This window comes from Pimephales promelas, chromosome 22 (assembly GCF_988280905.1).
Source record: "Pimephales promelas chromosome 22, fPimPro1.hap1.1, whole genome shotgun sequence".
Lineage (NCBI taxonomy): Eukaryota > Metazoa > Chordata > Actinopteri > Cypriniformes > Leuciscidae > Pimephales > Pimephales promelas.
Window position 1 is genome coordinate 29,476,026 of NC_142790.1, and position 14,202 is coordinate 29,490,227.

At 43.1% G+C, this 14,202-nt stretch overlaps 1 protein-coding gene across 10 annotated transcripts in view; it reads right to left on the minus strand.

Moving 5' to 3' along the window:
- Positions 1 to 14,202, minus strand: part of ptprma (protein tyrosine phosphatase receptor type Ma) — a 194,643-nt gene that overhangs the window by 55,526 nt on the left and 124,915 nt on the right. For 4 of the 10 annotated variants that reach the window (XM_089125527.1, XM_089125523.1, XM_089125521.1 and 1 more), the window contains exons 14-16: positions 12,853 to 12,927; positions 9,358 to 9,493; positions 7,153 to 7,182 (exon numbers count right to left, since the gene is read on the minus strand). In XM_089125527.1, the coding sequence (XP_088981653.1) occupies positions 7,153 to 7,182; positions 9,358 to 9,493; positions 12,853 to 12,927 (241 nt within the window). The remainder of the gene's footprint in view (positions 1 to 7,152; positions 7,183 to 9,357; positions 9,494 to 12,852; positions 12,928 to 14,202) is intronic. The other 6 variants (XM_089125529.1, XM_089125525.1, XM_089125524.1 and 3 more) reach the window with 3 other exon arrangements.

The window sequence follows — 14,202 nt, forward strand, 5'->3', positions numbered from 1 at the left end:
AGCAGAAATACGAAGTAAATAGACTCAAATAGTTCTAGTAATCCAACTTACACCCATATTCACTTTTTACAGTGTACCAGAGCATTTCAACAACCACATAGCAACCACCCTGAACACTCTATCAACCATCAGAACACCTTAGCAACACTACACCCTATCATCGTAGCATAGGAGAACACCACTGAGATCAGGAACTCAGGAACGTGTGATAAACTATTTTACAGCATACTGATATAGATGTATATGATGTATCGTATTATCCAGAGTTTACACATGACTCTTCTGAAGCTGCACTTTGATTGACAGCTGATGCTGAGGTTTCTATTAGTATGTATGACTGCTGATTGTAGAGGGGTATTGAAACGAGCTGTCAGCGCGCCATCAAACACACTTCCCACAGATACAGAGGTCAAACACACATTCCCACTGACATTCCCCGAGGCCATGCACACTGGCTTCATACAGCCCCCATTTCTATATGCTTATTAATTATTACTTTTAATTTACCTCGAGTGAACTGGTCACTTCAGCTCCATCACGCTTTTAAAGTTGAACTCAATAATCAGATCCTTTCCATCAATTTGAATTTGGGGGAAAGCTTGTAATATGTAATATGATGTGATGTGTTTATGAATGTGCTCTTCAGGCATGAAGGGTTATATGACGACGAGAAATATTGAGACATAATGTGTTGACAGATTAATGAAACGGGTGCAGGTGAAGCTGAAATCTGCAAACATCTGCTGTCTGTCAGAGAGAGTCATATTAACTGCTTATGATATCACTCATCATAAACACAGAGCGCACAGTACTCACGCAGTGTGTGTGTCATTGTGTCCATTAAACTACCATCCGCCGCTTTCCTCCACTCCAACATCTCTGTTCAGCAAATAAATATTTTAAAGCTCTTACAAATGGAATAAATATCAGTGTGTGTCTTTAAATAGAGGCAGAAAAACAACTGTGTTTCTCACGTGGACTTTCTATTCACAAACTCCACAAAACAACACTTGAAAATCAGCCAATAAACACTCTGGAAATCTGGTTCAGTTAATTAATGATAATAAAGTTATAAATTACATAACTTATAACAGTTAATAATAATTTAGAATTATTCAATTATAACAAATAGTTCGTATTACAGTTATTGTGGCTATGCACATACAGAGCAGTACAATTTAATTGAAATGTGTTTTTTTCAGTGAATACACACACATATAATATTATATAATATTTAAATACATATTTAATAATAATAATGTATTTAATATACATCATATTTAATAATATACATATTTGTAAAACTTAATAAATATAAAAATTCTGCATTTCAGTGTGTATTTATATTAAACTATATGACGAATGAAAATGAGGCTCCATATTAGACACTTATATTCTGGATATGCTCTCTGAATATTGCGATCTGAAAACAGAGGCGGATTGGAGAATGAAGAAACTGGACTCAACCTCCAACACTAAACTCCCTTCAGTAGCGCTGACCTCTGACCTTGATCGACCTCTGACCCTGCTCGACCTCTCGGCTCCCCCCGTGAGCTGAATTAAACGAGGCTAGCGCTGATGTTTGACACGCATTTAAACATTAATGTTAATAAATCTGCTTCATGGTTGTCTTCTGCACAGAGCACAGTGTGTGATTCCTGCCTTCATCTCCTCCGGGAGGCTTTATGAGGATTTGCGCTCTAATCCCCAGGTGCGCTTCACACACACATTAATAGACGTTAATTAGACTGTAATTTAATTATGGAGTCTGATTGCTGTTGGAGACTCGTTTCCAAACTTTGCTCTTCTGATGCCATTAGCATTTAGAGTGAAGGTGTGAGGATTGTTCCTTGTGTGTTCCTGTTCTGCGTGAGCCGCCGCTGAAGGGTTAACGAAGCCTCGCGCTGGAGTTTAACGAGGCCTCGCGCTTGAGTTTAACGAAGCCTCACTCTGGAGTTTAACGAGGCCTCGCGCTTGAGTTTAACGAAGCCTCACGCTGGAGTTTAACGAGGCCTCGCGCTTGAGTTTAACGAGGCCTCGCGCTTGAGTTTAACGAAGCCTCGCGCTTGAGTTTAACGAAGCCTCACTCTGGAGTTTAACGAGGCCTCGCGCTTGAGTTTAACGAAGCCTCACGCTTGAGTTTAACGAAGCCTCGCGCTGGAGTTTAACGAGGCCTCGCGCTTGAGTTTAACGAAGCCTCACTCTGGAGTTTAACGAAGCCTCGCGCTTGAGTTTAACGAAGCCTCGCGCTGGAGTTTAACGAAGCCTCGCGCTGGAGTTTAACGAGGCCTCGCGCTGGAGTTTAACGAAGCCTCGCGCTGGAGTTTAACGAAGCCTCGCGCTGGAGTTTAACGAAGCCTCGCGCTGGAGTTTAACGAAGCCTCACGCTTGAGTTTAACGATGCCTCGCGCTTGAGTTTAACGAAGCCTCGCGCTTGAGTTTAACGAAGACTTCCGCTGGAGTTTAACGAAGCCTCGCGCTGGAGTTTAACGAAGCCTCACGCTTGAGTTTAACGAAGCCTCACGCTTGAGTTTAACGAAGCCTCACGCTTGAGTTTAACGAAGCCTCACGCTTGAGTTTAACGAAGCCTCACGCTTGAGTTTAACGAAGCCTCGCGCTTGAGTTTAACGAAGCCTCACGCTTGAGTTTAACGAAGCCTCACGCTTGAGTTTAACGAAGCCTCGCGCTTGAGTTTAACGAAGACTTCCGCTGGAGTTTAACGAAGCCTCGCGCTGGAGTTTAACGAAGCCTCACGCTTGAGTTTAACGAAGCCTCGCGCTTGAGTTTAACGATGCCTCGCGCTTGAGTTTAACGATGCCTCGCGCTGGAGTTTAACGAAGCCTCGCTCTGGAGTTTAACGAAGCCTCGCTCTGGAGTTTAACGAAGCCTCACGCTTGAGTTTAACGATGCCTCGCGCTTGAGTTTAACGATGCCTCGCGCTGGAGTTTAACGAAGCCTCACTCTGGAGTTTAACGAAGCCTCACTCTGGAGTTTAACGAAGCCTCACGCTTGAGTTTAACGATGCCTCGCGCTTGAGTTTAACGATGCCTCGCGCTGGAGTTTAACGAAGCCTCGCTCTGGAGTTTAACGAAGCCTCGCTCTGGAGTTTAACGAAGCCTCACTCTGGAGTTTAACGAAGCCTCACGCTTGAGTTTAACGATGCCTCGCGCTTGAGTTTAACGAAGCCTCGCGCTGGAGTTTAACGAAGCCTCACGCTTGAGTTTAACGAAGCCTCACTCTGGAGTTTAACGAAGCCTCACGCTTGAGTTTAACGATGCCTCGCGCTGGAGTTTAACGAAGCCTCGCTCTGGAGTTTAACGAAGCCTCACTCTGGAGTTTAACGAAGCCTCACTCTGGAGTTTAACGAAGCCTCACGCTTGAGTTTAACGAAGCCTCACTCTGGAGTTTAACGAAGCCTCACGCTTGAGTTTAACGAAGCCTCGCTCTGGAGTTTAACGAAGCCTCGCTCTGGAGTTTAACGAAGCCTCACTCTGGAGTTTAACGAAGCCTCACTCTGGAGTTTAACGAAGCCTCACGCTTGAGTTTAACGATGCCTCGCGCTGGAGTTTAACGAAGCCTCGCTCTGGAGTTTAACGAAGCCTCACTCTGGAGTTTAACGAAGCCTCACGCTTGAGTTTAACGATGCCTCGCGCTTGAGTTTAACGAAGCCTCGCGCTGGAGTTTAACGAAGCCTCACGCTTGAGTTTAACGAAGCCTCACTCTGGAGTTTAACGAAGCCTCACTCTGGAGTTTAACGAAGCCTCGCGCTTGAGTTTAACGAAGCCTCGCGCTGGAGTTTAACGAAGCCTCGCGCTGGAGTTTAACGAAGCCTCGCGCTGGAGTTTAACGAAGCCTCGCTCTGGAGTTTAACGAAGCCTCGCGCTGGAGTTTAACGAAGCCTCGCGCTGGAGTTTAACGAAGCCTCGCGCTGGAGTTTAACGAAGCCTCGCGCTGGAGTTTAACGAAGCCTCGCGCTTGAGTTTAACGAAGCCTCGCGCTGGAGTTTAACGAAGCCTCGCGCTTGAGTTTAACGAAGCCTCACGCTTGAGTTTAACGAAGCCTCACGCTTGAGTTTAACGAGGCCTCGCGCTTGAGTTTAACGAAGCCTCGCGCTGGAGTTTAACGAAGCCTCGCGCTGGAGTTTAACGAAGCCTCGCGCTGGAGTTTAACGAAGCCTCGCTCTGGAGTTTAACGAAGCCTCGCGCTGGAGTTTAACGAAGCCTCACGCTGGAGTTTAACGAAGCCTCACGCTTGAGTTTAACGAGGCCTCGCGCTTGAGTTTAACGAAGCCTCACGCTTGAGTTTAACGAAGCCTCACGCTTGAGTTTAACGAGGCCTCGCGCTTGAGTTTAACGAAGCCTCGCGCTGGAGTTTAACGAGGCCTCGCGCTTGAGTTTAACGAAGCCTCGCGCTGGAGTTTAACGAAGCCTCGCGCTGGAGTTTAACGAAGCCTCGCGCTGGAGTTTAACGAAGCCTCGCTCTGGAGTTTAACGAAGCCTCGCGCTTGAGTTTAACGAGGCCTCGCGCTTGAGTTTAACGAAGCCTCGCGCTGGAGTTTAACGAAGCCTCGCGCTTGAGTTTAACGAAGCCTCGCGCTGGAGTTTAACGAAGCCTCGCGCTGGAGTTTAACGAAGCCTCGCGCTGGAGTTTAACGAAGCCTCGCTCTGGAGTTTAACGAAGCCTCGCGCTGGAGTTTAACGAAGCCTCGCGCTGGAGTTTAACGAAGCCTCGCGCTGGAGTTTAACGAAGCCTCGCGCTTGAGTTTAACGAAGCCTCGCGCTGGAGTTTAACGAAGCCTCGCGCTTGAGTTTAACGAAGCCTCACGCTTGAGTTTAACGAAGCCTCACGCTTGAGTTTAACGAGGCCTCGCGCTTGAGTTTAACGAAGCCTCGCGCTTGAGTTTAACGAAGCCTCACGTTGGAGTTTAACGAAGCCTCGCGCTTGAGTTTAACAAAGCCTCGCGCTTGAGTTTAACGAAGCCTCAGGCTTGAGTTTAACGAAGCCTCAGGCTTGAGTTTAACGAAGCCTCACTCTGGAGTTTAACGAAGCCTCGGGCTTGAGTTTAACGAAGCCTCATGCTGGAGTTTAACGAAGCCTCGCGCTTGAGTTTAGCGAAGCCTCACGCTTGAGTTTAACGAAGCCTCACGCTGGAGTTTAACGAAGCCTGGCGCTTGAGTTTAACGAAGCCTCGCGCTGGAGTTTAACGAAGCCTCGCGCTTGAGTTTAACGAAGCCTCACGCTGGAGTTTAACGAAGCCTCGCGCTTGAGTTTAACAAAGCCTCGCGCTTGAGTTTAACGAAGCCTCACGCTTGAGTTTAACGAAGCCTCACTCTGGAGTTTAACGAAGCCTCGCGCTTGAGTTTAACGAAGCCTCACGCTTGAGTTTAACGAAGCCTCGCGCTTGAGTTTAACGAAGCCTCGCGCTTGAGTTTAACGAAGCTTTGCTCTTGAGTTTAACGAAGCCTCGCGCTGGAGTTTAACGAAGCCTCGCGCTTGAGTTTAACGAAGCCTCGCGCTTGAGTTTAACGAAGCTTTGCTCTCGAGTTTAACGAAGCCTCACGCTGGAGTTTAACGATGCCTCGCGCTGGAGTTTAACGAAGACTTCCGCTGGAGTTTAACGAAGCCTCACGCTGGAGTTTAACGAAGCCTCGCGCTTGAGTTTAACGAAGCCTCGCGCTGGAGTTTAACGAAGCCTCACGCTTGAGTTTAACGAAGCCTCGCGCTTGAGTTTAACGAAGCCTCGCGCTTGAGTTTAACGAAGCTTTGCTCTTGATTTAACGAAGCCTCGCGCTGGAGTTTAACGAAGACTTCCGCTGGAGTTTAACGAAGCCTCACGCTTGAGTTTAACGAAGCCTCGCGCTTGAGTTTAACGAAGCCTCGCGCTTGAGTTTAACGAAGCTTTGCTCTTGAGTTTAACGAAGCCTCGCGCTGGAGTTTAACGAAGACTTCCGCTGGAGTTTGATGAAGCCTCGCGCTTGAGTTTAACGAAGACTTCCGCTTGAGTTTAACGAAGTCTCGCGCCGGAGTTTGACAAAACCTCGCGCTGGAGTTTAACGAAGCCTCACTCTGGAGTTTAACAAAGACTTGCATCCTGCTTTAATCCTGCGAATCATTTTGACTGAGAGATAGTTCGATAGTTTGCCAAAAAAAGAAGGGCACATATTGGAGCTGAGTTCTCCTGCACTGATGCTCTTCTGTTCTTCAGAAACACGGTTCAGGCAAGAACTAGTGATGAATTATTAATACACTACAGTTTATATGTTAATACAACTGTTAATATGGACCTGAACTAACTATGAACAGTTAATATCAAGATGAATAAAAACTGCAACAAACAAATTGCTCATTGTTAGTTAATGTTAACTATTGTAAAGTGTTATCAGTAAGTGATGCAAATATTCCACGTTTCATCGCCAAATAATGCTAAACATAAACTCATAAACTCTGTATGAAATACACGTACAGACAGCCTCGAGATATGCGTTCACTTCAGTCAAAACTGTACATGTCCTTCATCAGATCGAGATTAAAACACCAGATCGATTGTGTTATTCTGCCTGTTAAATGTTCTGATTGTAAAATGTGTTTTGTGTATGTGTGTGAGTGTGCGTATGTGTGTGTGTGCATGATTGTGTGCGTGCGTGTGTGTGTTTGTGTGTGAGTGCGTGAGAGTATGCGTGTGCGTGTGTGTGTGTGTGTGTGTGTAAAACACATGATGATGACTAACATGCGCTCAACACTCATGCAAAAACGAACGAAACTGATCAAACATGGAGGGAAATGAACAGAAAGTCATCGTGCGTCGGTTCATTCCGATGGAAGAAACCCAGATTTCCCTTTCCCTTCGAAAGCAACTGGAAGAACTGGGAAAACTGGGCTCCTGCTACTCGTGATGATGTTTCTCTAAGGGACTCAGGGAATCAGTGAGTGATCAGATCCTCCCTTCAAACCACAGCACTCAATGATTCAAAATGGCAGAACTGTGGGCCGGATCATCATTGATCATCCGTCAGGAACAGCTCGGGATGAACCCGGATCTCAGGCTCGGTTTGAAGAGAGGAGGGAAGTCACTGGGTTGGAATCATGCATGGAATATCAAGCGAGGCGTGGAAGAGAAAGCACTGAAACTAGTTTCACAAAGTGGTTACTTACAGGTAGTAAGTGTAGGAGTGATAGGATCTTCTGCCGAGTGGGTGGAGGGGTGGGGGGATGGAAATGGAAGGAAAGAAAAAGTAAAAATATTAATGTCTGAAAATATAGAAAAATGAGCAAAACCTGATATGGTGACAAAAGTGACGAGTGCCTGTGTGTGAGAGAGAGAGAGGCGGGGCTGTGGGCGGAGCCTAGGGTGTGGGCGGGGCAACTGTTAATGCATCGTTAGGAGCGTCTCTAAGAAAACCACAGTTCTTTTTAATTAGAAGTCAACGATAACGAGGCTGTTTCTGCGAAATTCCTGTGTAAATCTTTCAAAGAAGCACTTACTTACATATTTATAAAACAAAGTTAATATTAATTTCAACATTTACTAATACATTATTAAAATCAAAGGTTGTATTTGTTAACATTAGTCAATGCACTGTGAACTAACATAGACAGCAGTATTTATATTAACTACATACTGTAACAAATGTTCATTTGCATCATTTGCATAATGCATCTTGAGAAAACAATCGATCTGCTCGTTTCGAAAGCAACATGCACGTCTGTTTAATGCAATATTTACCTGCAAACTTTCTTATAAAGAGAGAGAGAGAGAGAGAGAGAGAGAGAGAGCTCTAGCACTCATAGTGTATAGTTGTCTCTGTTAACAGTGAGTTCAGGCCTGACTCAATTACTGATGTCAGTGGATATGGATCCCATCAAATTACACTGAGATTTATCATGCCGTGCCAAGATCATTACGCCGAAACGGGCGATCCGAGGTAAAGCGGCCCGTCAGCAGGACGGAGAATCCTTCGGCAAATGTTTGGCCATTTCGAGGCTCAACAGCAAAATCAATAGAGACAAACACCCTTATTCTGCGAGCGTAATGACTCTCATTAAAAACATATTTACTCGCCCTGCCTTCAGTTTACACCTCAACCCTCCGGAACCGGGCCTGGATCTGAACATCCTGAACTCCCGCTGAGGACGGGATCTCGTGTAAACTCGGGAGGGAAAAAAAACGCCTTTCATTAATTTTTCTCTCTTATCTTGGCTTTTCTTTCATTCTTTTTTTCTTTTCTGCACAAGATAAGCTTGGAAAATATTTGTGCTGTTTCCCGTCGCCGGGTCATTAAAGCGCGCCGTTTGTTTGAGAGCAGAGAGAAAAAATTAATATTTCATCAGCCGGCGTGTATTGGTGCCACAAACCGTGTAATGGTGCTTATCAGAGCGATCAAATCAATTATTCTGTGTTGAGCCGACAAAAGGGGCGATCGAGAAGCAAACAGAAGCATTTGACTTTCATGTGTTCGAGGGCTCATGAAACATTGAGTGTGTGTGTTCACTCCCTGATCTTCACCTTCAGAGTCGAAACATCCTCAACCAATAGCGTGAGTTTGGGGGCGGGGCTATCCCTTTGACTGACAGCTGGTGGGAGTGCAGTGGTTCGTAAAACAATTTCAAATTTCTTGAATAATTATGGCTGTTTGTGTAATAATTTTGACTTTTTTCATGATTTTGACTTTTTATCTCAATTATTACTTAGTATGTCATAATATTGACTTGTTTCTCCCAATTATGGCTTTTATTTTATAATTATGACTTAGTATATCAATTGTGATTTTTTTATCTCATATATTTCAGAGTTTTTATTTCATAGTTATTTCAAAATATTGAGATTTATTACACAATTTCGATTTAGTTTATTAAACTAAATTATATTTATTATTATATTGTTATATATTTTATAATATTATATTATTATTATATTATAATATTATATTATTATAATATTATTATTAATAATATTATATTATTATATTTATATTTATTAATATTAAAGGCCATCCTTTTTTTCCTCATAATGGTAACTATTTATCTCATAATTATGAAATATATCTTCAGCTCCCTGCTGGAAAAACCAGCTCAGACCAGCTCAAGATGTTTAGGAACATGTCATCTGTATATCAGATAAAAACTAGTCATTTGTTTCCCACGTTTAAATACATTCTTGTATTTTTATGTTCAGAGTCACTGTAAGTTTGAATGAACACCTCATCCAATGACATGAGTTTGGGGGCGGGGCTATCGGTTTGACTGACAGCTGGTGGGCGTGCAGTGGTGCGTAAATGACACACGTCGGCTTTAAAGGAATTAAACATTGATGTTAATCAGATCACGGGTAATATAGCTGAGCGTAAGTGAAGCTCTTACCGTTTCTTCATGACCAGCACCACACCGAGGAAGATGATGACGAAGAGCAGGACTCCAGCGATGACTCCTGCGATCTTCACCGTGTGATCCGTGTGTTTCTCTGGCTCCACGGCGTCAGGCTTACGGGTCGCAGCACCTGCAACACCAAACCAGTCACTGACACACCAAACCAGTCACTGATACACCAAACTAGTCACTGATACACCAAACCAGTCACTGATACACCAAACCAGTCACTGACACACCAAACCAGTCACTGGTTTCTACTTCATTACACAATTTCTACATCATTACGCTATTTCAGCGTAACTACACTATTTCCACATAATTGCACAATTTCTAAGTCATTACCCTATTTCTGTCATTGCGCTTTCAACGTCATTATGCTATTGCTATTTCATTACGCTATTTCATTAGCTATTTCATTAGCTATTTTTACATAATTACGCTACTTCTGCATCATTACCCTATTTCTACATCATTACGCTCTTTATGTGATTATGCTATTTGTACCTCATTACGCTATTTCTGCATCATTACGCTATTTCTACATAATTACGCTATTTCTACACAATTACGCTATTTCTACATCATTGCGTTATTTCTACATCATTACGCTATTTCTACATAATTACGCTATTTCTACATCATTGCGTTATTTCTACATCATTACGCTATTTCTATATCATTGCGTTATTTCTACATCATTACGCTATTTCTACATCATTGCGCTATTTCTACATCATTACGCTATTTCCACATCATTACGCTATTTCTACATCATTGCGCTATTTCTACATCATTACGCTATTTCCACATCATTACGCTATTTCTACATCATTGCGTTATTTCTACATCATTACGCTATTTCTTCGTCATTATGCTATTTCAACATCATTGCGCTATTTCAGCGTCATTACGCTATTTCTACATCATTACGCTATTTCTACATTACGCTATTTCAACGTCATTACGCTATTTCTACATCATTACGCTATTTATGTGATTATGCTATTTCTACATTATGCTATTTCTACATCATTGCGCTATTTTTACATTACGCTATTTATATGTCATTACGCTATTTCTACATCATTACGCTATTTCTATATCATTACGTTATTTCTAAGTCATTACGCTATTTCTACATCATTACGTTATTTCTACATCATTACCTATTTTAGTGATTTACCGAGCTCAGTCGGATGGATTAAGGTGTTTTACATTATATGCTTCTCAGTGCGATTGAGCCGTCAGTCCCATTACTAGCGGATGATTGGGTTGCATGTAAACATAGTCACGTTGACAAACGAACATGTGACGCACAGAAAATCAGCAGCAGGAGGTGAACAATCTAGGTAGATCTATGTGAGGATGTGCCTGTTGTTAGTAAAACAGGTTAGTGCTGGTTATATATCCTAGAGAAAGACTTTAAGATCTGAGATGTTTCTCTGGAGAGATCACTGGAACTCCAGACGCTGTAATGGGACAAATATCAATTCCCAGCTCTAAATGGAAAACAACGCCTGACAGCATCCCTCAGCCGTTGCCATGGCGACGGCCCGACAGCATCCCTCAGCCGTTGCCAAGGTGACGCAGGACGGTTGCCGTGTTCGGGTTCCTGTTCCGCCGTAGGCGATTCTCAAGAAATCGACAACAGAAGCCCGAATTCATGCTTTGATAAATCATGATTACAAGATTTTAAATCTTATTTTAATGCCACAATTTTGAACTTTCCTCTTATAATTTCAACTTTTCATCTCATAATTATGACTTTTAATCTCATAATTATGACTTAGTATCTCATATTACGACTTAATATTTAATCACTGTCTTTTTATGCCATAATTATGACGGTCAATTCCAAACTTTGTCTCGAGATTATTATTATGTTATAATTTTGACTTTTTGTCCCATAAATATTACTTACTATCTCAGAATTATGGCCTTTCAATCATAATTATGACTTAGTTTTTTTTATCATTTTGATGTTCGTCTCATAATTTACTATTTAATCTCATAATTTGGACAGTATTTTATAATTTTGAAGTTTTTCTCATTAACTTTTATCTCATAATTGAGTGTTTAATCTCATAATTTTGACTCAATCTCACAATTATGATTAGCATGTCATCATCCGCTAGCATTTACGCGCTGCCTGACAGCGGCGGACTGAGAACATTGAAATGTGCTTTCCAGCGGATGAGCTTGTCATGCGCCGCGCTCTTTAGTTCAGGGTCTGCCGGGTCACATCGATTCCTTCAGCAGACATCAGCGCTGAATAAAAAGCAGCTAATTTAGTGACTCCTGCTCCGGCGTTTTTTTCCCGCAGTAAATGTGTGTATTCAGCGCGCAGATTGGGCTAATGGAAAGTGACCTTTTGCGGGAAGCAAAACAGCAGGATCAAACGAGGCTCATCAGACGAACGTAACCCTGAAAATCCTCAATTACCTTTTCAACCTGCATCCATTCACAGCTGAAAGCCATCAACACACACACACACACACCTAAACATGCAGCCGTAGGTCACACACACACACCAGACAGCACTACAAACCAGCAAGGGAAAACTTGCACAGACTTTATTCAACAACAAAAAAAAAACATTTCTAACTCATATTTTACTCAAAAAAAAAAAGAAATAAAAAAATGAAAGAATTATATTTGTCACAAGAACATTAGGAATAGTGATTGAAGAATAATATAGATTTTAAATGACGTTATTTTCAGACAATTAAACTCATGACTGTAATGCAGACGCTGTAGTTTAGAGATTTCTCAAAGTTGATTCTCATTACTACAAAATCAGGATTTATTAATTCAAATCTGCATACATTTAGGGCAGTGCGACATATTTTATTTGTATTTGTAGTATATATATATATATATATATATATATATATATTATTTTTATTATTATTTTTTTTAACTTTTGGAATGAAGTATGATCTGGGCATGAGCACACACACAAAGCAGAAACTGGACTGGTTAAACAATCACGCACGCATGCACTCAAACACACCCCTACACATATGTCTGCTTCACTATCTTTGTGGGGACTCTCCATAGCCAAAACACACCCATCAGACACACACACACACACACACACACACACACTCTAACCCTAAACCGATCTCCCACCCCTGACACACACTAACCATAAACCTACCCGTCACACACACACACTAACCCTAAACCTATCCGACACACACACACACACACACTAACCATAAACCCACCTGTTTACACACACACACACACACCCTAAACCCACCCATCACACAAAGCTTATAAACTTAAACTTAAGATTAGATTTTTTGAACTTGAGAAATGATTTATAGGCTGTTTTTCTCATAGGGACCATCAAATGTCCCCACAAGGACAAGGGTTTTAGATATTGGCATATTTTTGAAAACATTGTGTCCCCATATGTAGGGTTTACCAGGACACACACACACACACACACACACTGATGTGGACGGTGGGAGTTCTGACCTGTTAGTTGGCTGTCGCCGGCAGCGGGTGCGATTCGCACATATGGTGTGGTGAGCTGTGTCACAATAATGGCAGCTAGAAGAAGACAAGAGATCCAGCCAACATGCAGAGAGGGAGAGAGAGAGAGAGAGAGAGAGAGAGAGAGGGAGAGAGAGAGGGAGAGAGGGAGAGAGAGAGGGAGAGAGAGGCATTCCTTCATCTACAGGTTATTAATGCAGAGAGACAAACCCTCGCGAGCGGCCGCTTCACAGACAATCACATGATCAATCCTTCGCTAACATCAGAAGCATGGTATTGTTAGCGTAGCGACTGATCTACAGTGAGCGACTGTGATCGCCAAGCTTCAGTCCGAGCGGCGGCTCGCGAGGGCGCTCGAGAAAGACAGAAAGTTTTCGTCACATGCTCAGTGAGAATTAATAGCTTGATACTGAAGGTCAGTGAATTATTGCATGTGCGTGTGAACGTGTGTGTGGAAAACACAACTGAGTTCCTCAAAAAATCAAGACAAGACATTCGGTAACCAGCGGAGACAGAACAATCAACTTAATCAGAGAGAAAACAAGATTATTGTTCCGACTCCACTGACAGATTTCTGTTCTTGTTTTAAGCACAAACTCACTTTATTTTGATAGATCTTTCATTAAACAAGACTTAATATCTTGATTTAAGAACGTTTTGATGTTTGTGCTGGAAAACAAGACTCGTTTAATAAGTGTGTGTGTGTGATTGATGATTGACAGTGTTTAACAGTGTTTCTACACTCGTCCTTCTCACACAGTCGCAGGTTCAAGGATTGAATCCTCATCTAAAACATCTCAATGTGTCGATGAGCACGAGTTCCCTTTCAAGGTCGACTCCGCGCGATGACGTCGCTAAGCACATGTGAACGGCAGAGGCGGGTGACGATACAAACCAGGGAACTATAATGCCGCGGCAGCGCTAGCTTGTAACAGCCTGAAGTAGCGCTCATTGTGAAACTGTCCCTGGGTGGACACACACATTCTTTGTGTATCTTGTTTGGGTGAGGAGTCAGCGCTCGACGGAGACGTTATCAGTGTCAACGCCAGAGATGCTGAGGACTCGTGCGTTGGAGGAGCCGGTTGAGGTTGTGGCGAGAGCGTTAGCAGCGAGTGTGTTAGCCGCGAGAGCGTTAGCAGTGAGAGTGTTAGCAGCGAGAGCGTTAGCAGCGAGTGCGTTAGCAGCGAGTGTTAACAGTGAGAGTGTTAGCAGCGAGAGCGTTAGCAGCGAGAGCGTTAGCAGCGAGAACGTTAGCAGCGAGAGCGTTAGCAGCGAGAGCGTTAGCAGCGAGAGTGTTAGCAGCGAGAGTGTTAGCAGTGAGAGCGTTAGCAG